At 40.2% G+C, this 26,804-nt stretch overlaps 2 protein-coding genes across 2 annotated transcripts in view; one reads left to right on the forward strand and one right to left on the reverse strand.

Moving 5' to 3' along the window:
* vav1 (vav guanine nucleotide exchange factor 1) overlaps positions 1-12,698 on the reverse strand; it is a 28,323-nt gene extending 15,625 nt beyond the window's left edge. Inside the window, exons 1-4 of the mRNA XM_079553195.1 lie at positions 12,629-12,698; positions 10,547-10,642; positions 9,684-9,800; positions 4,987-5,103 (exon numbers count right to left, since the gene is read on the reverse strand). Of these exons, the coding sequence (XP_079409321.1) occupies positions 4,987-5,103; positions 9,684-9,800; positions 10,547-10,633 (321 nt within the window). The 5' untranslated portion in view covers positions 10,634-10,642; positions 12,629-12,698. The remainder of the gene's footprint in view (positions 1-4,986; positions 5,104-9,683; positions 9,801-10,546; positions 10,643-12,628) is intronic.
* A 2,703-nt stretch (positions 12,699-15,401) lies between these two features.
* Positions 15,402-26,804, forward strand: part of sh2d3a (SH2 domain containing 3A) — a 33,782-nt gene continuing 22,379 nt past the window's right edge. The window contains exons 1-5 of the mRNA XM_079552625.1: positions 15,402-15,499; positions 16,433-16,524; positions 17,143-17,260; positions 17,443-17,501; positions 20,440-20,591. Coding sequence (XP_079408751.1) covers positions 16,435-16,524; positions 17,143-17,260; positions 17,443-17,501; positions 20,440-20,591 — 419 coding nt within the window. The 5' untranslated portion in view covers positions 15,402-15,499; positions 16,433-16,434. The remainder of the gene's footprint in view (positions 15,500-16,432; positions 16,525-17,142; positions 17,261-17,442; positions 17,502-20,439; positions 20,592-26,804) is intronic.

A 26,804-nucleotide genomic window follows, 5' to 3' on the forward strand; every position in this document is an offset into this window, starting at 1 on the left:
ATTGGAAAATGACTTGTGTGATTAAGCATGAATGAGACAAACTTAACTGCAGTTGTTGTTGTATTTTTAATGGAAAAGTGCGACTTCATGACGTGGTCGAGAGCTCAAAAAGTCATTTTTTACATAAAATCCCTCCACTGCCCTTTACTGTGCCCACAACTTTGATGAACACTGATGACTAAGTCACACTTTGTGAGAGACAGACAGCTTTTTTACATTGAGAGGGACTGGGATAGTTTTCTCTCATAACAAACGCTTTCATAGGAAACAAACACATTTTTTAGTTTTATTACTACATTGAATCAACTTTTCTCAATAGATTAATTCAGGAACTTGCCAAGGACAGTATTCTAAAATCCTTATATCTCACATCAACGTTTCACATTAAGACACACAATATTCCAGTCATAAATGTAACAATATTTTGAAGGTTTGGTTTTGGAAAAGGTTTTGCGGATACATCATTTCGAGCCAGATGTATTAAGCTTTACCCTCAAAAGCCAATGCAAAACATGACTATTTTAGATCAAGACCAAATAGGATATCAAATAATGTCAACAAAATAAACCAATCACTTTAAATCTGCCTTGATCCATAATTCTTATTTTGTTGCTTATTATTGCCACACGAATTTCAGTCATCACAAAGTATTTCGCTTCAAGCAATACTGGAGACTTTTTTAGGCCTGGACAATATTTGGTTATTGATAATTGGTTGTTTAATTTTCAGTCCAAATCCAAAGACTAATACAACAGTCTACACGCGTTGCACTCTTTCAACTCGGAAACATGTCGTAGAATAGACTTTTCTGATTTAGTAATTTAGCATTTAATCATCTTGTTGAAATTGAATTACAAATACACTTTGATTTTCTGCGTTTCTGATTTAAAATGGGAAAGAACAATGATTGAAGCATACACTTATTGGTTTTCCTGCATTGAGAGTGACATGTTTTTTGCAAACACAGAAAAATATGGGCAAAGGTTCAGTTCTTGTCTTGCTTTGGTCCAGGCTTTGTATTTTTTTGCCTTTTGACCACAATTTCGAATAAATTACAAACTGCTTAAATATTTGTTCAATTCTAATTAAATTGAATCAGCTCAGTAAAATTAAGAGAGTTATCAAATTAAATCCACTCGTGACGATAATGTGTCGTTAACAGAAATTGTGCCCAAAATCCATTTCCATTGTCAAAAGTTACCGTCGGTGACTAATTTCTAACAAAGGTAATGGGTATTTCATATCAAGATCATCTGTTGATCGTTTTTCCACCTTAACCAAGCGCATTATCTCCAGCTTTAACCAAATTTAAAAGCTTTTCGACTGGAGCTTACAGCCTATAGCCAGTGTAAAGCATCATTTGAAAGCTAAGGCTTAGAAAACTGATCGCAACCTTTTTGTCACGTTGTCACTCTTTTTGTCACTTTTTTATCACTCTTTTGTGGCTTTCTTGTTGATTTTTTTTGTTGCCTTTTCATCCCTCTTTAGCTGTGTCTTTGTCGCTCTTTTGCTGCGTTTTAGTCACATTTTGGAAGTGTTTTTGTCGTGTTCCCGTGTTCACCATTTCTTTTGTTGCTTTTTCATCACTCTTCAGTCTCGTGTTTTTGATGCTTTTTTTAGTGTGTTATTATTGCTTTTCTTGCATGTTTTTGTTACTCTTTTGCTACTTCTTCTTTTAGATTTGGATAATGCCAGACTGGAGAAAATGTGCTTGGTTCAGGTGAGGGTTAAGAGGTTAAAAACATGGAGGACAGTTAGTACAGAACGAAGCGCTGAAACCGTAGAAGAAGAAACAGATAAATTTATCGGGATTACTCAACCTGCGTGAATGAAGAGTCGAGAGCTCATTTCCAAACTGGTTTAACTTCTTAACTCCCGCCTGAACCGAGAGGATCTTTTTCCTCACGTTATCAGATTTTTTTTCCATCATTTTTTGTTGGGTATTCAACTCATTTTTGTAACTTTTTTGTCATTTTTTTGTCCATTTTTTATCAAATTTTTGTCACATTTTCTCACATTTTTGTCATTTTTTTGTCACATTTTTATCACATTTTTGTCATTTTTTGTCACATTTTTGTCATTTTTTAATCACATTTTTGTCATTTTTTTGTCACATTTTCTCACATTTTTGTCATTTTTTTGTCCAATTTTTATCACATTTTTGTATTTTTTTGTCATATTTTGTCACATTTTTGTCAGTTTTTCGTTCATTTTTTGTCAATTTCTTGTGACATTTTTGCCACTTTTTCATCCATTTTTCGTCACTTTTTTGTCACATTTCCATCATCGTTTTCGTCTCAGTTTTGTTGCTTTTTCACAGCTTTTTTCCAGAAGCTTTTGGACTGGGGTAAAGCCAAACTGGAGAAAATGTGCTCGGTTCAGGTGGGAGTTAAGGGGTTAAGCCAGCATAAGCCTCGCCCATTCTGCTTCCTGATTGGACACTCGTATTGAGAACCAAAAGCCAAGTCAAGATAAAGTTCAGCGGTTTCGTTTCAAGTTAGAAGACCTCCCAAATGTTAATGCGTCTTAAGGGTTCAGCGCTCTGAAGTATTGCTCAACGCGGTCAGCCTGACTTGTGAAAAGGGAAGTCCGAAAGTCGAAGTGAAAGTCCACACACAGAGATGGAACTCAAACAGACGCCGAAGTGCCGTGTCACAGGATTCTCCCCGCGGCGTGTCCGCTCATATTTTAGCAATTGCTGTAAATGAGCCCGGCGTGGAAACATCCCCCCCGCCCACACACTCACCACTGGCAGCGTCAATATCAGTCGGCCTACAAACTAACACCGCACAATCACGGAGAAAGAAGTGTAAGTGTGACATAAAGAGGGAGTCATCGGATTTCCTTCTGCCCATGAGACACAGCCAGTCAGATATCACACAGAAACATGGGGAAATAGCTATAAATAATCAACAAATCTATGCATGCAAGCTTACCAGAATGCAAGAAATGGACCAGTGTTGGGAAAGTTCATTTTCTACATGAACTAGTTCAAAGTTCAGTTCCCAAATTTCAAAATGAACTAGTTCGTTCATAGTTCATAATTGTTTATAGCTAATAGTTCGTTCATAGTTCCAAAAATGAACTAGTTCATAGTTCTTTTTTCTTTTTCTTTTTTGTGCTGCGAGCTATTATTTAGGCATGAAAACGGATCGGGGTGAAAAAGGTGAGAAGTATATTTCCCTTCTCAGGGAAATATGTTAAATTCCATATCTTAAAGCAACAATCTGAAGTATTTTGAGATGCATTTTGGCCAACCTTGGGAGAGCTGGAGAAAGTTGACTTCTGCCATGAGTCAAAAATATTATGGCCTCCTCACTTAGTGTTAAAGCTATTTCATGTCAGCCTGTCACTGTTTTAGGAGTGGATTTTGGATATCTTTGTTAATCATATTTTATTTTTAATTTTTTTTTAGTTTAGTTGGTAAATTCTTAGTGGAAAATGAAGCTACAAATATTCAATTGCATTTGTGTTAATTTGGTAAATTAATCATGTGAATAAGATTGTTTTAGGAGCTAATTTGTAGTTAAAAAACTCCACATTGTGGCTTTATGTAAATGAGTGGCACCGCGGAGCAGAGAGGAGTTTGGAGCGACAGACGTTACACAAGGGAGACTCGCTTCGTAACCTCACACTGTGGCTGCTCGCGGGCACCGTGCGGACCCGCTGGTTACCGGTGTGCCAGGGCATGTGCCAGGGCCATAAACAGCAGAGACACCACCACAGAACTGGATACAGTCGGGCTGTTGGCGCGGGGGCGGAGCGGAGCTAGCGCGAGCTACACCGTGGACCCGCCAGAGTTTAGACCCACTGGTAAACTCTGACGGCGCAGCGGGGTTTTATATTCACTGATATAAGAAATCTGGCACCATATTGAACGAACGTAAATGGAACGGGAAATGCTGTTCATAGACACCAGAATGAACGTGTTCATGGTTTCGTTCATCAGGCAGTAACACTGTGCGTTCAGTTCACGTTCGCCCAAAATATGAACGCGTTCATGAACTTTCGTTCAATGAACGCGTTCAGGTACATCACTGGAAATGGAAGTGCTCTCATGAACTGGAGGAGTACGCCAAAAACAATTGACTATTGAACTATTGTCATCTGAAAAGACCACTGAATTAGAGCTAGACAAAGCGATTTCTAACACTTTTTTTGAACACTTTGACTTGACGCGACTTGAACACAGACAAAAATGTTATATTTATGTTTGTTGTTGTTTTAAAGAGGGGGTATTATGCTTTTTTTCAATCACGTAGCACCAGTCTATAGCACACTACAATGATGACGAAACCTTCTGTTGGTCTGTAAATGCAGTAAATTAGAATAACTGCCTTGTATAAAATTGCTCTCTCAAAATGGCTGTAGCGAATGTCTTGAAATAGGCCTCTGTCTCTTTAAGAACCTCTGACCCTTTCCGACACGCCCCCTCCACACGCTGTCTGTGGCATCAGTGGGGAGGGGGTTCTGCTGAGGGGCAGTGGTTGGTTACTCGGCTGGTGACGAAAGCTCGGAGGCGTCTCCAGGAGGTGGGGGCGTTCCTAGGAGGACTCAGGAAAAGCTATCCCTAAAATGGCTGCCATCAGAGTTTTTACAGATCACTCAAAAATACGTGAATGTGCCAAGGCAACACTTCAGGCATGTTTTTGATGAGGGAATGACATAATAACATGATGTAAAGCTTGAAAAAGTCGATTTTGCATCATACCCCCCTTTAAAACTTGTTCAAAAGACAAAGACCTACAGACAAAATTCGCAATGAAGTATTCACATTCACAGTCACATTGTTGATTTGGCGTAGCTATTTCACGTTTTAAACCTTTCTAAAAGTACCGCCACAAGACATGAGCAGGAAAAGGACCTGCTTAGACGAGAACACTGTAAACGTCCTGCAGTGAAAGTGAAAGCAGAGCGTTTGTTGTGCCACTTCTGCAAAGGGCGTGTTCGGCTGCGTGGATTCCCCCGAGCGTTCACGACACTCACCTTTGCAAAGTCGCGCACGTCAAACAGGTCAAAAGCCTCGAACAGATCGCTCTTCTTCAGGTGGAACTTGTCCTGGCAGGCTCCCAGGAAAGTGCGGATGTTCTTCAGACACAGGAACTGGAGGGATGGGAAACAAAGTCATGATGTAGAAAACTGCAGCAAAGAAATACGTACGACATAGTTAACCTGAGGGGGATTGCAATACTAAAATCACTTTCATTTTAATTAAAGGCTCCATTCAGTTGCAATAGGGCAAAAATAGAAATAGAAATATGCAATAGAAGGTTGGCCATAATTGCAACACAACTTTAGCTTTCATGCAAGTACTACTCAAAGTGCTTCAGGCATCCAAAGATTATGTTAATTTGAGTGTCGTCAACGTAAAAAAATGCAACAACATGGTGTAGTTTAGAAATACTTTGGATAATGGTGTGATACATGGAATCAATTATAGAGGAGCAAGGACTGAGCCTTGTGGCACTACATGGGTTATTTGATGCCAATCTGAGCTCCAATGATTAATTTGCTCAAAATATTCTGTCACTGACATAAGATTGACACCAGCTTTAAAATGTTGAAAAAAAGAAAACAGAAAACAGAGAAGTGCTCTCATCTGTATAATAAAATTGAGTGACCGATCATATCAAAGAATATATCATCAATCAACATATCATTTTGAAACTATAGCATCACAACTGCAAGAGACCTTTCTGGAACCACTGCCCCTATATTTCTGCTTCTGCCATAAAAAAAAAAAGTAATATCGGAATGTGCATGCTGCTTCTATTGCCCAATGTTGAAATAAGGAGGATTATTTGCACAGCATTAAGTAAGTACTTTAAATAGTGTTCAGGTGTTAGTCCTGAGCCGCTGCCACTGAGCCACGCTGCCACTGAGGGTCAACCTGACCAGTATGTTTATGAAGGTAGAGAAAACCGAAGCACCCGGAGGAAACCTGGCTGGCTGCCTTCAGTCTCCTCTGATCCTCTGAAACAGTGCAGCGTCTCCTGGGTTTGTCCCTGTTTCAGAGCGTGGTGTCCTGCACTGGTCAGCTCCTCCACCTCCTCCTTCCTCCTGCGCAGCTCCCTCCGCTCCCTCCACTCCACAACTTTCACCATCTTCTTGGAAGAGCTTAGCAGATAATCTGTTTTCTTCTCCAGTGAACATCCAGAACAATAGAAGGCATGTGTGGCTTCGCTGTGAGTCTCGCCTGGATACCTCCTCGTTTGTCCATTTTATATTTTCTGTTGCTCCTCGTGTGACGCCTCCACTGTGCTGCAGGTGTAGGGGGCTCTTTGTTCGACATAAGACATTACGAATGGTAATTTTAGATGTGTATTATTAGATACCTTTTGTCAGATCACTTTCCTCTATTGTACATACAGCACCTTTGTTTATAGATACTTGAAAACCACTGAAGCTGAATTCTTTTTTAAATTTCTTTTTCTTTTTAAATTGTTGAACAAATCATGCACATTGGTTGACGTCAAATTTCCCATCAGATTTGTCGACTAAATCTTACACTACAGTTCCATGCTAGTGAACATTCTAAATATATTAGGCCAAAAGGAGGAAGAATGTGATTTCCTGCCTTCTCACCAAAATATGGGGCTAAAAGTTGGTGAGAATCTTAAAGGTAGCGTTCGTGGTAATGAAAATGTATTTTAGTCAAGATTTAGTTGATGTAGTGGCGGACCTAGTTAGTACCTAGATGGGAGACGGAGTGAATGATAAGTTGGTGATGGTCGGAGGAAAAAAATCGTTACTTGTGGAAGGCGTTTTGGAAGACCAGAGCACCATTCTACAAATAAACGCAGATTTGGGATAAATCAGAGGTGCTTTTTGCCTCTTTGACCAGCAGTTTCCAATGAGAAACACCATAACAAAACATATCAGTTGAAATTGGTGGAAGTTTAGCAGAGGGCCGATACTATGATGTCACGTTGAGAGCGGTGTGAGTGCAGGCAGCTCACTCGCTTCCGGCCGCTCTCGCAGCTGCGTGTCTGTGAGCAGTGGGAGAAGAGGAAGTCCATTTTGAGAAAAAGGGGAACCATGGCGCTCCGACCGATACCAGTGTGGAGCCCTTTTGGTCTTGTGTTACAGCAGCGACCTGTGTGTGTGCATGCCTCTGTTGCACATGTACAGGCTTCTACTCACTGTGCTTGACATCACAGGAGTCCCACAGTTTCACAATCACCAGTGAAACAGCAGATAGCAAGCCTCATCTGAGTCAGGATGGAGAGAGACAAGCTAAACCTCCTGCTACGACGGTATGATACTGTACGGGGAAATAATGCTGCAGTGGACAACTGTCTCACATATTGCAATGATGATATTATCGTAATATATTTTGCTGAATCATTTCAACACAGTATGTTCCAATAAATAAACAAGACACAGGAAATACAAAATCAGGACCAAAATCAAGACTAAAATTGAACCAAAAGTAAATGTAACCGTTTTGAACTTGTTTTTCCTCTACACAGTTTTGCAATAGAAGCAGAAGTAGCTAGAAGGGCTGCAATAGTTACTGTTTTGAGTTCTTTCACTTAATATATATATAATTCACTCTGCAATGTGGGAGGTAGCTGTGGGAGATTGAGTAATCAAATTGTCCTCTAACAAAGCACTACTCCCAGAGCAGAGGAGCTGAACTAGCCGCAAACTGAATGATGTGCAACAGCTCGGAGAGCACAATGTGGTTTCATAAGACAACGGTATAAGTGAGAAGTAACGCTCAAACACTCTGAGGCTTTATAGCGCAGCATTTGTCCAAAAGCTGGAGGCTTTGAGTTGAGCATGTCTTAGTCGTTTTAGTCCAGTTCCTCTATTTTGCTAATCTGACAGCTACAGTACAAATGTCATTAGCACAGTGATCCATCTGGAAAGGCTCTGGTTTCAATCGTTTGGGGAGAGGACAAACATTTGCTTGATCTAATCAGCAGCAAATATCCACCAAACATTGTATTACCCAATCACAGGTTTCAAACCACAGCTAAAAAAAAGCCAATAAATAATCAGTTTTTAAAATGTTACTCATCTTTGTAAGTGTTCAGCAATGGTTTGACAAAATCAGAAGATTAAGAATCTCTTTTTCAGGGGTGTCCTGGCCCCTTTGTAGCAGTGTTAATTTTGACAATATGTTTTAATTTAGTTTTAGTCATTTCAATTTTAGTCTAGTTTTTGTCGACTAAAATTGCATGTCAATTTAGTCGACTAAATTTAAGACTAATTTAGTCGACTTTGCGTTTATAATATTCATTCTAATCATATTTAATCTTGTTCCTCTGCTTCATGGAGCTGCTGCACATGAGAGAATTTACATGATGTGAGGCTCTTTCAGACTGTCAATAGAAGTTTGGATGATTTTAGTCTCTCCTTTTCATTTTTATTTAGTCTTATTTTAGTCGACGAAAATATCTGGACATTTTAGTCATAGTTTTAGTCTCATGAAAAACATTTTATTTAGTTTTAGTCCAATTTTAGTTGTCAAAAATATCACTTTGACTAAAATTAAGACTAAAAATTTTATATAATTTTATAATAATATAATTTTATATTATATTTTAGTCTTAACACTGCTTTGTAGCCATAGTGGTCGGGGAAACCGGAGCACCTGGAGGAAACTTGTGGAAAACTCCACACAAATAAGGCCCCGTCTGGCCCGAGGATCGAACCTGGGATCCTTTTGATGTGAGGCACACACATATCATCACCGTGATGGTAATTACTATAAATAAAAGTTCTTGTTGTTGTCATGTAAAACCTGCCGATTCACAGCAATACCACTGACGGGATTGGTCCAAAAGACCAGAGTGGTCAAGACGAACGTTGGAGATTGGACAACGTTAATATTTTTCACCAGTCAGACCGAGGCACTCACAGTACAAGGAGCGCTGCCGAAGGTCCTCCATCCCCACTGACTGTACAACACTACAGTAAAGTAACTTCTACGCAAAACCACATCAGTGTCACTTTATCAATCACCTGCACTATGACTGTAAACTTTCCAGTGCGTTGACGTTTGGATATTATTCATATTCTTCTCAAATGTTTATTATCTATGCATTGTATATAAAAGATATCTTAATTACTAGTACTTGTTTGCACACTATCCTGTTCTTAGACAGAGCATGTTCCTGAGTACTTGCACGAGCATGTAACACGTGAATTTCTCCATTGTGAGATCAATAAAGTTCTATCTTATGTAAATACATTGATACATTGATATTTATTTACTTAGAATGGTTATTTGGAAAACAGATAAACGGATTATCTAAGCAGTTTAAATAAGGCTAAAACAACATGCGCCACTGTTAATACTCTGCAGTGAAGGCGATTTCAAAAGTGAAATGATCCAGTGAAGTGTCGGGATCTCTAGGAAAGGGAGGCAAATCCCCCTATTGTCTCAATGAAACAAAATGAATCCAGCATTACTCAAAACACAACTCCATGCGCTTTTCTTCCTAAAGAAACCACCTTACAACATGTTTTGAAAAAAGTATAAAGTATGGACATGTTTCTTTTGGCACAAGGAGTACGACTTCACTGGTCATGTGCTGCTTATCAGTCGAGCTTGAGATAAAAGCGTTTCCCTATCAGACTGGCCAATCAGCTTCTTTCTTCCTGCAGCGGTTCACTGTACAAAGCGCAGTGTGTGTAGCAAACGTGCCGTATTGTTAGTCATGTTATGTTACCTGGGACATCTGTGGGCGCAGGTTGATCTCGCGGAGGTTCACTGATTGGGGCAGCAGGTTGTTGAGCAGCTGACACAGAAGAACTCCATCTCTGAGAGCGTGCGCCAGCTCACACACCTGGGCACATTGGATCGAGGCCATGTAATAATAGTATCCAGTTTAACCTTAACCAAGCACATTTTCTCCAGTTTGGCTTTACCCAAATCTAAAAAGCCTCTCGACTGGAGAGCAACAGTGTAATGCCTCTTTTGAAAGGAAACGGATTGTAACTTTTTGTCACATTTTTGAAGTGGTTTTGTGCCTCTTTATGCCATTAGACATATTTTGTTGTATCATTGTTGCTTTTCCATCCTTGCATTTGTTGCTATTTTGACGCTTTTTTCAATAAGCTTTTTAGATTTGGGTAAAAGCCAAACTTTTTTGGTTGCTTTTTCATCCCTCTTTAGTCACGTTTCTGTCACATTTTGGAGGTATTTTTGTTGCTTTTTTGTTGCGTTTTCGTCACTTTATCATGTTTTCATCACTTTTTTGTAGCTTTTCCGGCACGTTCTTGTCGCTCTTTTGCCACTCTTTTGTCTTTTAGATTTGGGTAATGCCAGACTGGAGAAAGCTCATGTCCAGGTAGGGGTTAAAGGGTTAAAACTAAAGCTGGTTTCTCATCACCTAAACCTACAGTGTAATAAAACACACATATAACTCCAAAAGCCTATCAGATGTATAAAATAAAAAGTTGGTCATTTATGGTCAGTTGCAGAACTGGTTTAGTAGCTTGACGTCCCTGGGAAATTTTCAGAGGCTTTAAACCAAACCAAAGAGCAGCCCAGGTGTGCAGAGACAGAGAGACAGACAGATGGGGGGGTTACCTGCGCCCCCTCCCAGGTGACCCGATGGTTCTCTGGTAAAACTCTGCAGTCGATGAGCCACCCCGCACACTGACGCCACAGCTCCATATCTGCTCTCTGCAAACACACACAACAGTTTACAGAAGACCGGCTAAAAAACACTGACTTAAATTGTCCCAGTTTAGAAGCAGCAGCTCTAGTGAACATTTGATCAAAAAGAGCAGCAACACGCTATGGGAATATTTGTTGTAGTATATTGCAGATGTTCTAGATTTGGTTTCCTGTTGACTTTAGCTTTAGATTGTTGATACAGTATATCACTTAAGCACTGCTCCAGTGCTTCCAGTAAATCAGATTTAAGAGTTTTCTGCACACACCTATTTTGCAAGCTCTTCAATTTGCAAGATTTGAACATTCAAATGTGATCATACACATGACTTCCATGGTGTGATATATCTGTTATGAGTTTAGTAGCTGGATTTTTATTAGTGATATTCAAATATACTGACTCTGTGGTGCAGTCCGTGATTGGCCAATTTGACTCCACCGGCTTCACTTGTTTACCGCTCAGCCAGTGTTAGCTTAGCCAGATGATAACCCCTTTATAGCACCGCTTATACAGAGACGCTCATGTCAAATATAAAAGCTGCATAAAGAATAACAGACCACATACAGAGCGGTGGCTGCCAGAAAAACATTGCCTTTAAAAAAAAAAAGAAACATTACTAAAATATCTATACAAACCAGTCTCATTAACCATCATACCAGACATTCAAACTTTCTAGTGACTGCAAAGTGTCATTGTATTTGTCAAATTGAAATGGTTTGACAAATAAAAAATCTTGAATCTTGTCTTCTACCAAAGGGTTTAATACAATTACATTCTATGTTTGTCTTATTGTCTCCAAATTAGAGTTCAATTTTGGCCTCTGATTGTTTGTTGTTAATTGTGTTCTGTTTGGTTTGTTATATTATTACATAAAAAACAATTTATACAAAATGTTGGCAAAAACAGGCCCACGTGAAATGAGGACAGGGATTCCCCAGGGAACAATCTTGGGGCCTATTCTATGCTGTCTTAAGGTGAACGATTTCCCCTGTGTCGTGTGTGTGTGTGTGTGTGTGTGTGTGTGTGTGTGTGTGTGTGTGTGTGTGTGTGTGTGTGTGCGTGCGTGCGTCCTAAAATGTACGCCTAGGACAAGGTGGATTATAGAATCATAATTCTATAATGGTGAGAAATATGTCATAAACATTATGTGCCATGTTATTGTTCCGATACCTGATTTTGAAGAGCTGTGATTACAAATGGGATTAGATGTAGAGGAAAGTTTATATTGTTATAGTAATCAAATATTTGAATATGCACTGTAAATAGATTTGTTGAAACCAGGAACGTTGATCTTAATATTTCTGTACCTTGTCCCTTAAATAAAGATATAAAGTAAAGTAAAGCAAATTCCAGCTTTTTTCTAACTTACTTACGGTAACTTACTTACTTGGATTTTCCCTTTTTTGTAGCTTCCTTACTTACTTGCTGAGCTGTCCCGTCCCCCTTTGCAGCTCCTGTACTTAACTAGTCTAAATAAAGCTTGTTGATGTCTTAAGTCTTACTTAAAATGTGTATTTGCTGTTTGTTCTTTTTCAAATGTATATCTGAAAAACTGAGTTGCAAGTGCTCTATAAATAAAGTTGAGTTGAGCGCAGCCTTTTTTTCACACCAAGAAAACCCCTCACTTGCAACATACCCTCAGATTTAACTCTGGCTATGCTTGAGCTAAAAACACAAAAGAGGATAATAAGTTTTAATACCTTCTGTAAACAAAAAACTAGACACGGATCATTCATACCAAAAGAAGAAGCTTGTGCACATATTCTCCAATAGTCAGTACAAGCTCCGCGATCTTGGAACCAATGCTCTAGTACTTTGTTAGCTACTCCATTTGCAACTATTCTATTAATCACAGTGGTAATACTTAAGTTACTGTCCTAACTTTCACTCATAGTTTGGAAGAGCTTCTGCTCTTTTCCAAGTACTGTCAACACTTTGATGAAACTCTTAAAGAGCCACACGACCATTCATTTAATATATTTAAGGAGACCTACCTTCAGTAGTTGTCAGCTGCACTTGTCCTTCCTCTGTCACTCATGGTTTCTTTGCCGCCTTGCGCTCTCTCTCTCTCTCTCTCTCTCTCTCTCTCTCTCTCCTCTCTCTCTCTCCCTTTCTCTCTCTGTCTCTCTCTCTTTCTCTCTCTCTCCTCTCGTACGTTCTTCCGTGGTGGGTGTCTGCAGCGTTGCACTGTGTCAAATGCTTTTAACATCATCCCGCAACTTCCTTTTTCAGCGACGCACCCGGGCTCTGCTGCGAACACATATAACAGCAGCCGTGGTGGAAAGTAACAAAGCCCTTTGCAAGTAATTTCTGTGGACACAAAATGCGGTTGTTGCAAGCGGAGAGCATGGACTGAAGTCAGAATAAAATCAGTAACTATTTACGTGACACTGAAAGCAATATGAGCACTGAAATGAAAGGGTGAAGGTGCTTGTGCTTTTAAAACATAGTTCAGCACATCTAGGAGAAGTAGAGAATCATGGGTCTCCACCTCATGACATCAGCAAGTGGAAACAGCGTTTTGAGCTCTTGAGGAGACAGACTTGAAACGGCACTGCAGTCAAACTATTCAAATCAAACAAATCAAACAAGTAATTCAAACAATTAAATCAAAATATATTTTTTAAAGGATAACTTATTTAACTAACCTCCATTTTAGAGGCAGATTTGTGGACAACCCTTCCCACTTTGTCATAAGGCACAGCAGCGGTTAGTTAGTGTTATGTTATTATGTAGTCTTCCATACCATTTCAATGTGTGTTGTGTTGAGGCACTGACCTAATCAATCACGTGGAGGCCCCTAAAGCCTGTTATCTGTTTTTTTTCAGTATATTAGTATCTCCAAAGGAATTTGGTACACTAAGGCTGAGGAAATAAAGATGTTGCATAATTCATTGTTTAGTTCAAAAAACAAAACAATAACTGTCACTCTGAATGTCCAGAAAAACAGGCCCTATAAGCAATAAAATGCATTTTGTTCAGATAAGTCCAGAAACTCCCAAACTCCTCCGATCTTTGCTGGGGTGGCTGTGGGCAAAGAGGAACTTTGATTCATATGCTATGGCAATGACCCGAAGTCCAAGGAATAGTCTGAGTAGTTTCTAAATTATTAAATGTTACCCTTCCTCTTTGTCCAGATATGTGTTTAGTGGGTTACAGGGAAGTTCAGTTACATAAAAAAAGAGACTATAAAATGGCCAATCTTGCCTTTATAGCAGCAAAAAGAACAATTTTTGATTAATAGGAAAAAACGTAAATTTAGACAAAGGTAGACAAATGCTTGTATGAATTTTCTGACCTGTTGGCCATTGAGCAAGTTATTAATGGAGATGATGGAACACTATACCTTGAGCAAGGATACCTCCTCAACATTTGGGAACCTATTTCTTGTAGCACCTTCATAGCAACATAGAAACATGTTATAAATTAACAAATATTAACAACAACAAAAAGTCTCTGACTGGACTGAGAACCAATTGTCTTCTCTGAGGGGTGCCCAAGAGTGGAGACAATATTCAAAACATGAGTGAGATGTTCTTGCAATAGTGACATGTGACATGTAACATGAACGTAATCTATCAATAACTGTACTGCATCCCCCCACGCCTACCCCTCCCACCCTGACTTTGTAGTGTCTTTATTTTGTTTTATTTTCTTTCTCTGTCTGTTCTGTGTAGTTTTTATTTTGATCATTCATGGTCAAGATGACACTGGTGGAGTTGTTTGTATTTGTTTAATGTCCTGAACGATTGAGAGGTTTGTGGTAGCTCATGGGCCTAAAACACACAACTCTAAATTGAAGACTTATCTTCTTATCTTAACTAAATAAAAAGTTCTAAAAGCATTTTGCTACATTTTCATCAAATGATTAACCAACGTGCCTTTAAACTCTTACAACTTCATATTTTAGAAACGCCTGCAGAGATTTTCAATGAGATTTTTACTTCAGCATTGGGTGCAGGGTGGGACAGTTAAGCTTCATATGAGATAGGATAGTTTGGGGTACACTGAAGAACCCCACAAGGTTAGAAGCAGGCCTGGGTAAGTGTTTTTGAGTCTTGTACATCAATGCATGTGCAATAATAATAACATTGTCAGTGTGAGCCTGCTCTACAATGCATCAGAGCACCGGATATGCAACAACACCTCTCTATGACAGACATTGTATGGGTTCAGCAAGCTATTTTCTGATTTCGTATATTTTTCAGCCTATTCCTTGAGAGCACCTGTGTTTGTCTACAGTTTTTCGATTACTTAACAGCCATTTGAAGCACTCGCCACTCAGATTTATCACCTCTCTATGAAATTTGGTAATAGATGACCACAAAAACATCAACCCTGGGTTCTACTCCCACATAAAACATCCACCACTGGCCTATTTCCAGCTATGTACTGGATATGTACATATCGGCCGATGACCACTAGATGTCCCTGTTACCTTTGTGTATTACTCCACACATACCTCCACACAGCTCCACATACCTCTCTGTGACTTGACATGTTGACACTCTTACTCTCCATCTTCTCCTTGTTTTTCTCACTGGTTCAGCACGACTTGCCCGGGCCTGCTCTCCCCACCTCCTGGGTACTCATGCTAATCCCTGCACCCTGACTGGCTGACAGGGGCAGGGGGTATCTGATTGGCTTGCGGAGTGACCCTGCAGGTTTTGGAGGAGGGGAAGCGGGTTCTCCTCTGAAACTGCAAAGAGCAAAAGTGAGGGACCGGAGCATTATTGACGGTTAATGCATGCGTGGTGACAGAAAGGCTGTGTGGACGTGCGGGCATAGGGGTGTCAAACAAAGAGTAGAGGGGCAAGGCAGAGGGGTGCAGCCCTGCGGAGACCCCACTTGGAGCCATTGCACAGGTAGGTGCAACATACGTACGCTACTTGACAAACTTCACAGCTGGTCGGACTGTCGCGCAACAGACAGAAAACAGTCTAAGAGAAATGTGGAGGCACAGCAGAACAAGGCAAGGCAGCGAATTCTTCTGAAAATGTTTAAAAACTGAGAATTATTGCATTCCTCGCACACCTGTAGATACATGTTCAAACAGTATTTAGTCATAAAAGCTTGTAGTATAGTGTCCTTACAATTCAACTCTTTAAGTGATTGGATTCAATAATCTGCCACATTCATCTTGTGGCTGAAAGTCCTTTTATCTGACCAACATCATTTTGAATATTGTCTCCACTTTTGGACGCCTTTATGAGACAGTCATTTGACCGTAGTTCCTTTGTGCTGAGAGGGAATACGTTACACTTTGTGACATTTTGGTCACAAAGTGACATTTTTGTGACATTTTTGTTTCATGTGGATAGATCCAGCCAAAACAGAGGTACATGAACCATAAACCAAGACGAAACTGCAGCATTTTGATGGTTACCATAGTTGCCACAATAGAATTCTTAGCTGCATCAACTCTACAGCCTATTGTAATTTAGATTTGATTGCGATTAAATTTGCAATCTGAATATGAAAGAAATATGGATCTGGCAAAAGACTCGGAAATTCCTGTTGCGTGCTATGAGATGTGTCACTATTTATTGTGACATTGTACTTAGTCAGTGACATTTACGCAATACAACAAACGTATTTACGATGTGTCATTATAAACCACACGCGTGAAATCTTTGGTGGCCATAAGGTTCTAGCGACAATGGGATAAAAAATGTTTTGTTTGCTTATGCATGATCCTATATTTACATCCATGAGTGCATATGCTACTCCAATGTAGTAACTTCTTTCATCACGATGTATGATCTGCATTCTTCTCAGTATGTACTATCTGTTTGTAGACATGAATAACCGCTCCATTGCGTGGTGGTTGAGGCAGATTGACCTCCCTCAGTACACCAAATGCCTGGAGAGGGAGTTCTATGGACTGGAGGTGAGTCAATGAGAAAATGCAGTTCCCCCATCAGTGCAAGACAAAGAAAAAAAAGAAACCCATACCTATAAGGGTTTACGTTCCATAATTTGATGTCAAACCTTTTCTACATATATATGAGAGGCCTTTTCTTTCATCTTAGTTAGTTTGGGCTCACAGAGGTGTTTCTCGCTCTAGTAAGTTTCTATACACCATAAAACAATACATGGTAAATTGAAGACTGAATACTGAGATATGTTCTTACCTGAGCTTGGACGAGTTGATGCGTACCTGTCTGCTCACAAAGACTAGACAGGTACGTATCAACTCGTCTAAGCTCAGGTAAGAACATATCACAATATGGAAGAACTGTGTGCCCTCAGTCACGCAAAAAGACCAAAGATGTATTTAGATTCAGATTATTTCTGTGCAAACTTGAACAAAGGCTGAACTGTATTTTGCTATATTATATCGCAGTATTACTTGGTATTACTTACTGACTGAGATTACATGTATGTTTTATGACGGAGGGTAAAACAAAATGGGTGATGATGGGTGCCAGTATGAATGGAGGTCGCTGTTGTGTACTTGACATCCCTGACATGAGCAGATCCTTCATGTTTTTTTTGCATTGTCAAGGGTTTGGTGAACGTGACGGAGGAGGAGCTGAGGGGAGCAGGAGTCGAGGACCCTACGCACAGAGAGACCATCCTGAGCCAGCTGGAGCAACACAGGCGCACGCTCCAGCCACACTCAGGTGACTAACCGTGAATCAGCAAATCGCAAAGAACAAAATTCTTACTGTTTAAAACTGAATAAAGCATAAAATGGGAAGATGAATTCATGACAAAGCAGATGCATAGATAGGCAGCCTCACTTCTGTCAGTCTCAGAACATAAGACTAATGCATCATTCATATGTTTCACGATTCTGCCGCAGGTGTCCGTTTGGAGCGCAAGGTCAGCCGGACATATTCTCTGGGATCGTCACTGGACCTGGTCAGAACATGTTCTTTTTACTAAATACACAAAACACATGGTATTTTCAGTTTAACATATAACAGGTGGAATCCGTGTGTTTTTTTGTTTTTTTGTTTAAATCATTGATTTGTTTTATTGTTATTTTCATTTGAAAACAAAATTAGGAAATCTATAAAACTGGCATTTCTTGGTTTAGGGGGTTATAACGACTTCCGTGTTAATTATAATGGTTAAATAACGGTGTGGATTAAGTCGGTAGACGAGTTGAGAACAAAAACCCTCGTCTGCCTCAGACCGAGCTGCACGGTCTTGCTGGAAGAGCAGGTGCTCTGGACTTCAACACACCTTCGTGAACAGTGGGACGCTGGTGTCCTTTATCTGGAGCAGTTCTTGGGGACTTGCTGCACGAAGCTTCCCATATCCAGTGGTGCGTAAAGAGCGGTGCGCTCATGGTGCCCGCTCATGTGAAAACCTTTGCGTTTCACAAACTTTGTGTCATGAAGTCGTTGTAGGCACATGCCGTGGAGGAACTCCAGGCCCATGGCGATTCGATTAGAACCACCGAACTCGGCGGCGCGTGTAAAAAAACCACATTCTACACACTGCATTTAGCTCAGTTGCAAACCAAAATCTCTGCAAATAATCAACACAAAACAAAAAAGTGTTGTAATGCTCGTCTTGTTATATTCAAACCTAAAGTACATTGATCTGCATCAAATCTTTGTGAAAGACCGCACAATGAGAAGATCTCCACATGGGCTTTTTAATGGTGCTCTTATCGGTACTTTAAAAGAAAAAAGAAAAACGTTAGATAGAGGCTACTGTATATTGGCAATGTAGCCTGTATTGCAAAATGTATTCCCAATTTGTGCAAACACTTAATATATGGGAGGTAAAATACAAGTATAGACCAAAATGTAAAGTGTAATATTTTTGAAAATAATCTAGTAAGTAAAGGATTAAGTGTCATACATGTTTTGTTAATCAGGCTGTTGGTTAGATTTGGCTGGAGCTATTGGGACTGAGCCTAAAGGAAAACTGCTGTAAAATAATGACCTGGAGCCACTTTCAGCTTGTGTCCAGTGGGTCAACACCGGCCGCACTGACACGTGTGCGCGTTCACACCACTGTGTGCGCGTTTGCGGAACAAATAGACTCACTTATTTTTTAGTCTATAGACTCCACTGGAATCGGGTATTTGTGACAGTGCAAGGCTCTGTTCAATATTGTAGGCGTTACGTTTCGCTTTTAACAGCGGGTCAGCGGCAGCCGCTCGGGCGGGTTTACGCAGCGTGTCGTTCCCGTGCACACCTGTCTCACCGCGCGCACGGCTGCAGAAGGAGGAGGAGCGGGGCAGGTCCGACACCGCGCTCTCGTGCGGGGCTTTTAGTGCTTAATTTAGCGCGGGTGATGCGACCCCGTTAGCCCGACTGTACTCACAGAAGAAGTAAATAAACTCACTGTGGATCAGTTGTAGAACCTGCTGCTCTTCGCCTCTTTATCCGATTCTCACTCGTCTGGTCACAGCGTCCATTTGGCAAAACTTAATCCATAACAAAAGTAGCTACAGCATCCGTGTGGCAGTTGTTTTGGTTTCAGAGGAATCACGTAAAAGCGAGGCTGCGTGTGAGATGCATTCATGGAGCGTAAGAAGTGCGGGAAACGTGAGTTTTTCACAAATGCTCGGAAAAACGGGACAAATAATTTGCAGTCTGATACACTTTGCTTGCGCCAGAGGCCTCAAGCCGGAAATCCGGCCCCCAGCCAAAATATTTTAAGCCCTGCATAAAATATCACGGTGAAAGTCATCATAGCTTGCAGTATAGACCCAGCTCCCAACCCAGCTTTGAGAATAGATTAACGGCGATATTTTTTTTATCGCCCGATAAGAGTCTCGCGTTAACGCAGCACGTTAACGCCGATAACGGCCCACCACTAATATTTACCCTCTGGTTTGGTATGAATGTGATCGCAGATAGACTGTGTAAATACACGTCCATGGGCTGTCCATGAATTGAAATAAAGTGCGTCAGGTGCATGGTCTGGTGAGGCGACTATAGCCGCGGCTCCACAAGAGATTACCTGTTAATAAAAAGTCACTTTTCCACCTGGAATCTGTCGTTGGAGCGGCAAAGATTAATATTTGATGTAGTGAAGCTAATTCAATTCCGTTTACAACGTGTAAAACATGTAACAGTGTTTCTAGTTGCAAATAATGACTTGCTCCTATTAATTAATATGGTGACCGGAAGTCATTGCCGCATAATCCCTAAACCAAGAAAAAGGTATCATGTGGATACACAATCGCTGATATACCTGATACACATCATAGCCAATTTTGAACCAAACTGAGGGCTTTTCATGAACTAATTAGACAGCAAATATTAAGTCCCAAAAGTTCAAATCCATTCATTTTAAGTAGATATTTATGGTTTAGAAAGGCATCATAGTAAGGTGTTTCTCTGGTTTAGACATAGACAGACTTTGTCCAATTTAGGGCTATTTTTTATTTGATCTTGATCTAAGCCTGCTGGTATTTGGAAGGTCAAATATTCTATAAAAGTGGTATTTGGTGTGAAAAGTATGCGAACCACTGCAGTATATTGCCACAAGGTTCTCCATCTGACTGTAGTGTGAGCAAGGCTGGGTACCTTTACATTTTTCTTTTTTACATTACTTTAATGATACTTCACATGACAAATAAAGCACTTAGCACTTACTTACTTACTATACTGATAGCTGGACAATACTTTTTTTTATATCTATATGAAAATACTAGTCATCTTATATGGTTTGAGACATTTTCAAAGTCTACTCGGAAAAATTCATGTTTTTTTTTTGAGTGGGTGGGCCTTTACCTCTGTACACAGCTGGTCAGACTTAACTCTGCATACACGTATTTCATCACAGCTCCCCTTCAGCCGCCGTGTGTTTGTGTCCCTGCCTCTTCCTGCAGGTGAAGCCTGGGAAGGACCTGTTTCGCCAGAGCGTGCTGCACCTCCACCACCACCGCGCAGACAAAAAGCACCGCCTCTCGGCCTCCTGCTCCCAGCTCCGGCCCCTGGACGAGGACAACGGCGCCGTGCGGGATAAGGAGAGCAAGCGCAGGTAGGACCACCCCTCTCACTGGTGGTGGAATCCCAAAAATCTGGGTGAAGAGAGGAAAGGGACAAAGGCACACTTTCTTCAAGCGTCCCACACATGTTTGGTTGATCATTAACTTACGGCCTCGTAAACTCTTATCGCGCGCTATTGTGGCGTGGGTAGGTTTTTACGAGCGAACTGGTTACAGTGTTTGAGGAGAGACACTTGCATTGAGTTTTCTTCACCAAGGCTTCATGACTAATGAACGAAAGCTGGCCCGGTCTGAGCATTCACTGACAAATCGTGGCGTAAGCTTTAAACTATGCGATCTCTGTATAGCACACTGCAAAGGACAAAAAAAGAAACAAATACATGTTATGGTTGTTGCTCTTTTGCTTCTTTGAATGTTGAATGAATGCCATTCTTGATCACTGACAGAAAGCCACGCCATGCAAACATTTCACCCAGTACATAGAATCGAATACAGATTAAGAAGATTACCAAAAAACATGCGTGTTTTCTGTGAGCACCTCACCTCTCTCCTCAGACCTGACTGCAAGCTAGGGCTGCTCGATTATTGAAAAAATAATAATCACGATTATTTTAGTCATAATTGAAATCACGATTATTCAAACGATTATTTGTTGCCTTTAAAAAAAAGTATTTATTTTATTTATATATTTATTAAATGATTAAATTAAATTAAAATTATTATAAAAAACTATGCTGCATATTTTCTGTTTTCTGAACAGTCATTAAAGCAGTACTAAGTAACGTGTTTACCTTAATAAATCCGTTTCGTAGTCCTTGTGGGGGTAATACAAGTGTTTATGGGATGATTGGAGGGTCTTTCATCTCCCCCGGGTGTCTCTGGCCAGAAAACCATGTTTGCAACTTGACTGCCACCGGTGCGGAGAAAGCAATACACACTAATGTAATCACGAAGAAGAAGCTAACATGCTAACGGGCAAAGCTAACTGTGGGCTAACGTCACTTTAAACAGTATTTACAGCCAAGTTTGAGTGAAAAAAATGATTTCCATTGTATAATTGGATGCACAGTAACCCTCTCTCCCTTCGCCTTTCCTGTCAGCGTAGTATTTACTCTCCAAGACAATTAATAAGTTAAAAAATCGTAACTTGCTACTACACCTGCAGTTGCGCTTATGGCCTCTAGGGGGAAGAGTTACTTAGTACTGCTTTAAAGTACAAATGATTTCAAGTTTGCCTCGATTAAGGAGAGGTCTCTGTTTAACTGCACAAGTAAACTGAGCAGCGCGGCTTGATGACATCATCACACAGCGCTGTTTGTTTTTATGGCACGTGAAATGTGAAGGGAAAATAATCCCAGCGCCATGAAATAATGCAAGACTGCTTTGCAAAAAAAAAAAAAAAAATTTTAATGAAATGTTTTTTTGAAAAAATAAATAAATATTGTTTTGTTTACAATTATGCTAATGTTTTAATCGTTTAGTGTAATAATCGAAATTGTAATCGAATTTCGATTAATTGCACAGCCCTACTGCAAACTTTACCGAGCAGAACGTCTCCAGCTCGTCTCCATGGAAATGTTGACTAGAGGTAGTCAAATGTGAGATTTAGATCCAAATCCATTTGATTATCCACTGCAAAAATAATAGCATTTTCTGTGACAAGCTGATCATTAGGAGCATGTTTTGTATGCGTGGCAACAGTAGAATCCAAAATATTACGCAGTTAAATAAATTGCTACGCTAGTGATTGGAATTTTCTCCTCACACACAGAGAAATAATTATCTTTCTTTTGATGAGTTAGCTGTAATGCGGCTTTCAGATTAGCAATCAATACAGCCACAGTCCCTTTGTGCAAAAGTGTGCTCTTAAACTGCCACTTTTTCAACCTACTACTTCAAACTTCTGAGTAATTTATTTTCTTTTTTTCATCATGTGGTCATTTTTACCTTAAATGGCAAGAGGACGAATATGCCTGGCCTTGTTGTTTTCTATAAGAAAGAACAGAAATGTTAGTAAGCACTAGTAAATAACAAAGATTACTCCATTGTGACATAGTATTGCAATATTTTGTGGATTTAAGTATCTGTATAGATATTTGGAAGTCTCTAGAGTCTAGGAAGAGAGCAAATGCTGGTGTAAAAAAAAAAGAACCTTTTCATGTGATGTGTGTTGCAAGATGGGCTGGGAAAGGAGGGCTTTGTTCCATTGACTGTAAAAAGCCCCAAAAAAACTATTTTAACAAACATCAGACCATTTATGTGGATCAATTAAGACGTTCAAATTATGTGCAGAAAAGAGGAAGTTCTATTATAGCAGGTCATTCAAAAAATGGTCATCCTTACCACAACACAGCAGGCATTGTGTGCCCACAACAACACACATTTTTTGAGACAGGAAGTTGGCAATTAGCCTCTTACCCCCTCGCCTTAACCAAGTGCCTTTTCTCCAGTTCAGCTTTACCTAAATCTAGAAGCTTCTCAGCTAAAGCTTACAGCCTATTGCCAGAGTAACGCCTCATTTGAAAGCTAAGACCTACAAAACGGATAGTGACTTTTCTGTTGCGTCGTCGCCGTGTTTTTGTTTTGTTTTCGTCTCTTTTTTCTCTGGTTTTGTCTTGCTTTCGTGGTTTTGTTGCTTTCTTCATCGCCTTTTTTCCCTTTTTACACTTTTTTGTCGCTTTTTAGTCTTGTTTCTGTTGCTCTTCTGTTGCGTCTTTGTCATTTCTTTGCGTGGCCCTTTTGTTTTGTTACTTTATCATCACTTTTTAACTTTTTTGTTGTTGTATTTTCATACTCGTTTTTGCCGCTATTTTGCCGCTTTTTCAAGAAGCTTTTAGATTTGGGTAATGCCAAACTGGAGAAATGTGCTCAGTTCAGGCGGAGGTACAGACTTAAGGAGCAAAACGTGTTGAGAAGTTTTGTTTTTCTGAGAAGGGCACAGTCTGAGTCCCTAAAATGAAAGTTGTTGGTTAGAGACAACTCAAAATGCGTTGAAAACTTGTGAATGAGTTCAGAAGATGACTCGAGAAGCTTCATTGAAGATGGACAACGCCTGTACGACTGAGAGCCTAAACACAGACACACACAGATGTGAGCAGTGCCCCTTCCAAAAAAAACAAACAGTGCCTTGTGTTCAAAAATATGACAGTCAGTGTTTATAGCGACCTTACCCACCGCACCGCCAGCCAGACTGACTGAAGCCAGGTGATGTGCGAGCTCGCCCGGCGTCGGTATCTGAAGAATGCCGGGGCAGATAGCGGGGCTGGTGCACCGGGGCCTGGGGCGGGGAAGAAAACGGGGAGCGACTTGTGCCGACTCGCCTCGCTGCAGCGGCGAGCAGGAGGAGGAGAGAGGACATGGAGGAGAGACACAGAGGGAAACACGGTATACGGGACCTGGGAGGGACCAGAGCTGCGGATTCTAGCCGACTTTTGGAGCAGTTTTTTTCGATTTCACACGGGACCACTGGCACTTAATGAAAAGATGGCTGTGGCGTCGTCGTTTATAAACTCCGAGTGGCGCTAAAAGGTGAGGGCTCGCGCGCTATTCTCTTCCACAGCTGGCACGAGACTCGACTTTACATGCTGCAACTTTTGTACTATGCGTTCTCATTCTTCATTCTTGTAAACAAATAAAATAAAAAAAAAGAGAAGTTGCCATTTTACTAGATTTAACGTCACATATTGTTGTTGTCGGCAAAGTTTTCTACGTAGGAAAGCGATGTTAAAGGGTAACTCACCTGCGACCACTGGCTAGTTAACCCCTTAACTCCCACCTGAACCGAACACATTTTCTCCAGTTTGGCTTTACCCCAATCCAAAAGCTTCTGGGAAAAAAGGTGTGAAAATAGCGACAGAACTGAGATGAAAACAATGATGATGTGACAAAAAAAACTTTGACAAAAATGTGACAAAAAATTGACAAAAAGACAAAAAAAATTGACAAAAAAATGACAAAAAATGTGACAAAAATGTGACAAAAAAATGACAAAAAATGACAAAAAAAATGATTTAAAAAATGACAAAAAAGCTACAAAAAAATGAGTTGAATACCCCCCCAAAAAAGATGGAAAAAAATCTGAAAAGATCCATTCAGATGAGTTTTGTAGATCTTAGCTTTCAAATGAGATGTTACACTGGCCTACAGGATTTGGGTAAAGCTAAACTGGAGAAAATGCTCTCGGTTCGAGCGGGAGTTAAGAGGTTAGTAACTGCTAGCCAGTCAGTTCACTTGAAATCTTGTAAAAAAAATAAAAAATGTAATATATATTGTAGCCTATTTTGAAAAGGGATTGTAAAACGAACTACATAATATCATAAATGAAATAATTTCTCAGCTTGAGATATTGACCAACTGCTCAGGAAACTCACCTGTTGCCCAATACTTAATCCCTGGCTAGCCTGAAACAGTTAGCAAAAACAAAATTGGCCTCTGTTATTTTGGCTCACCGAGTTACTCATGGGAAACAGGATGTGATGGTGTAAGAAAGATGAATGCAAGTGTTTGGAATTGTTGGTAATTGTTGAGTCAGGTTGTCTCCAGGTGTTTTCAGCAGCAGCACAGGCCAACGCCCCTCCACTGTCACTCAGCACAGCCCAAACAGGACCTGAGCAGGCAGATATAAGACTTTACCCAGTGCATTGTTCTCCAGTGCAGCTTTACCCAAATTCAAAAGCTTCTCGACTGGAGCTTACAGCGTACAGGTCAGTGTAGCGCCTAATTTGAAAGCTAAGACCTACAAAACTGATGTAAACTGGTCTCTTTCTTTGCATTGTTGCCGTGTTCTCGTCACTTTTTTTCACGTTCTTTTCATCTCATTTTTCGTCTCTTTGCCGCATTTTTCTTGAGTTTTTCCTCCTTTTTTGCTGCACTTTCATCACTTTTTTATCACTTTTTTGTAACTTTTTGATGTTTTTTTGCAATTTCATATTCGTCTTCTTATTGTGTCGCTATTTTCACGCTTTGCTCAAGGGAGAAAATGTGCTCTGTTCAGGTGGGGGTTAAGAGGCCGCCTGAACCGAGGGCATTTTCTCCGGTTCGACTTTACCCAAATCTTAAAGCTTCTCAACTGGAGATCAACAGTTTTAATGCCTCATTTGAAAGCTAAGACCTACAAAGGTGATCGGAACTTTGTTTTCACATTGTCACCGTGTTTTTTGTCATGTTTTTGAAGTGTTTTCGTCTGTTTTGGGTTGGTTTTCCAGCGCGTTTTGACGAGTTTTGTCTACTCTTTTTTTTTTTTCATTCAAAGCTTTAAGATTTTGATACTGTTCAGGTGGGGGGAATGTTTTTTGTGCGAGTGGAGTTTGTTGATTGATTTACGGTAGTTGTGAAATGTGCTGATAAAATTCATCCCTGTGAAGAAGTGGAATGTTGGGAAAGTTAGGAATAGCCACAGCCAACAATAGATACAGACGGCATCTTGTCATAGAAGGGGGCGTGTCTTCGCCGAGGGGGAAAATAGAATCTTTAGAGAAACACCATTTTTCACTCTTTTTAGTCATTTTCTGGTTGAATATGAACTTATTTATCACATAGATAAAGTCACGCCTAAATCAGGTCCTTATGGATATTTTCTCACAGCAAATTGTTCAGTAGAAGTGAAAAAACGGCAGTTGTAGCTAGTGCTAGCTAACCGTTAGCATTTAACCCAATGCTAACATGTAGCCATTCTCTGTTATTCATATATTTATGGGCTGTTGAGCCACTTTGCTCCTCTCCATGTCTTTGTATCTTTATTTAGTAGAAACTATATTCATAATTCAGCATTTGTAAAAGTAGTTTTTGAATAATTAGAGAAACTTTCGATTTTTCTCCAAATTGTTTTCCCCCTTAACTCTTTTCAAACATAACCATATATGGGCGATGCCAGAGATGCCGTCTGTATCTATCTGAATGTCTAAATTTGAAGTTTATTTGTTGTCACAGTTACCTGGTGGTTGTATCATAAAGCGACTAAAAACATTAGCCCACTTTCAGGGGCCAGAGTATGAGGTGATACTGTTGCCAGTTTAGTAGTAGTTTTGGTAAAGCCTCATATCGTCATGTGCTGGGTCAAAACAATGAGTGAGTTGTGTCCTTGAGTGTTAAACAAGCAGCTCTCACAGCAGCACTGGAAGACATCCCTCCAGGCTACCATACATGTGACTTCTCCCACATTGTAGAACTACTGAGAGCAAAAATAAAGAGTTATGTGGAGAGTAGTCACTGCAGTACATGTTGCATTGTTGTTAATGTCCAAAAGT

This window comes from Gobius niger (genome assembly GCF_951799975.1).
Source record: "Gobius niger genome assembly, chromosome: 3".
Lineage (NCBI taxonomy): Eukaryota > Metazoa > Chordata > Actinopteri > Gobiiformes > Gobiidae > Gobius > Gobius niger.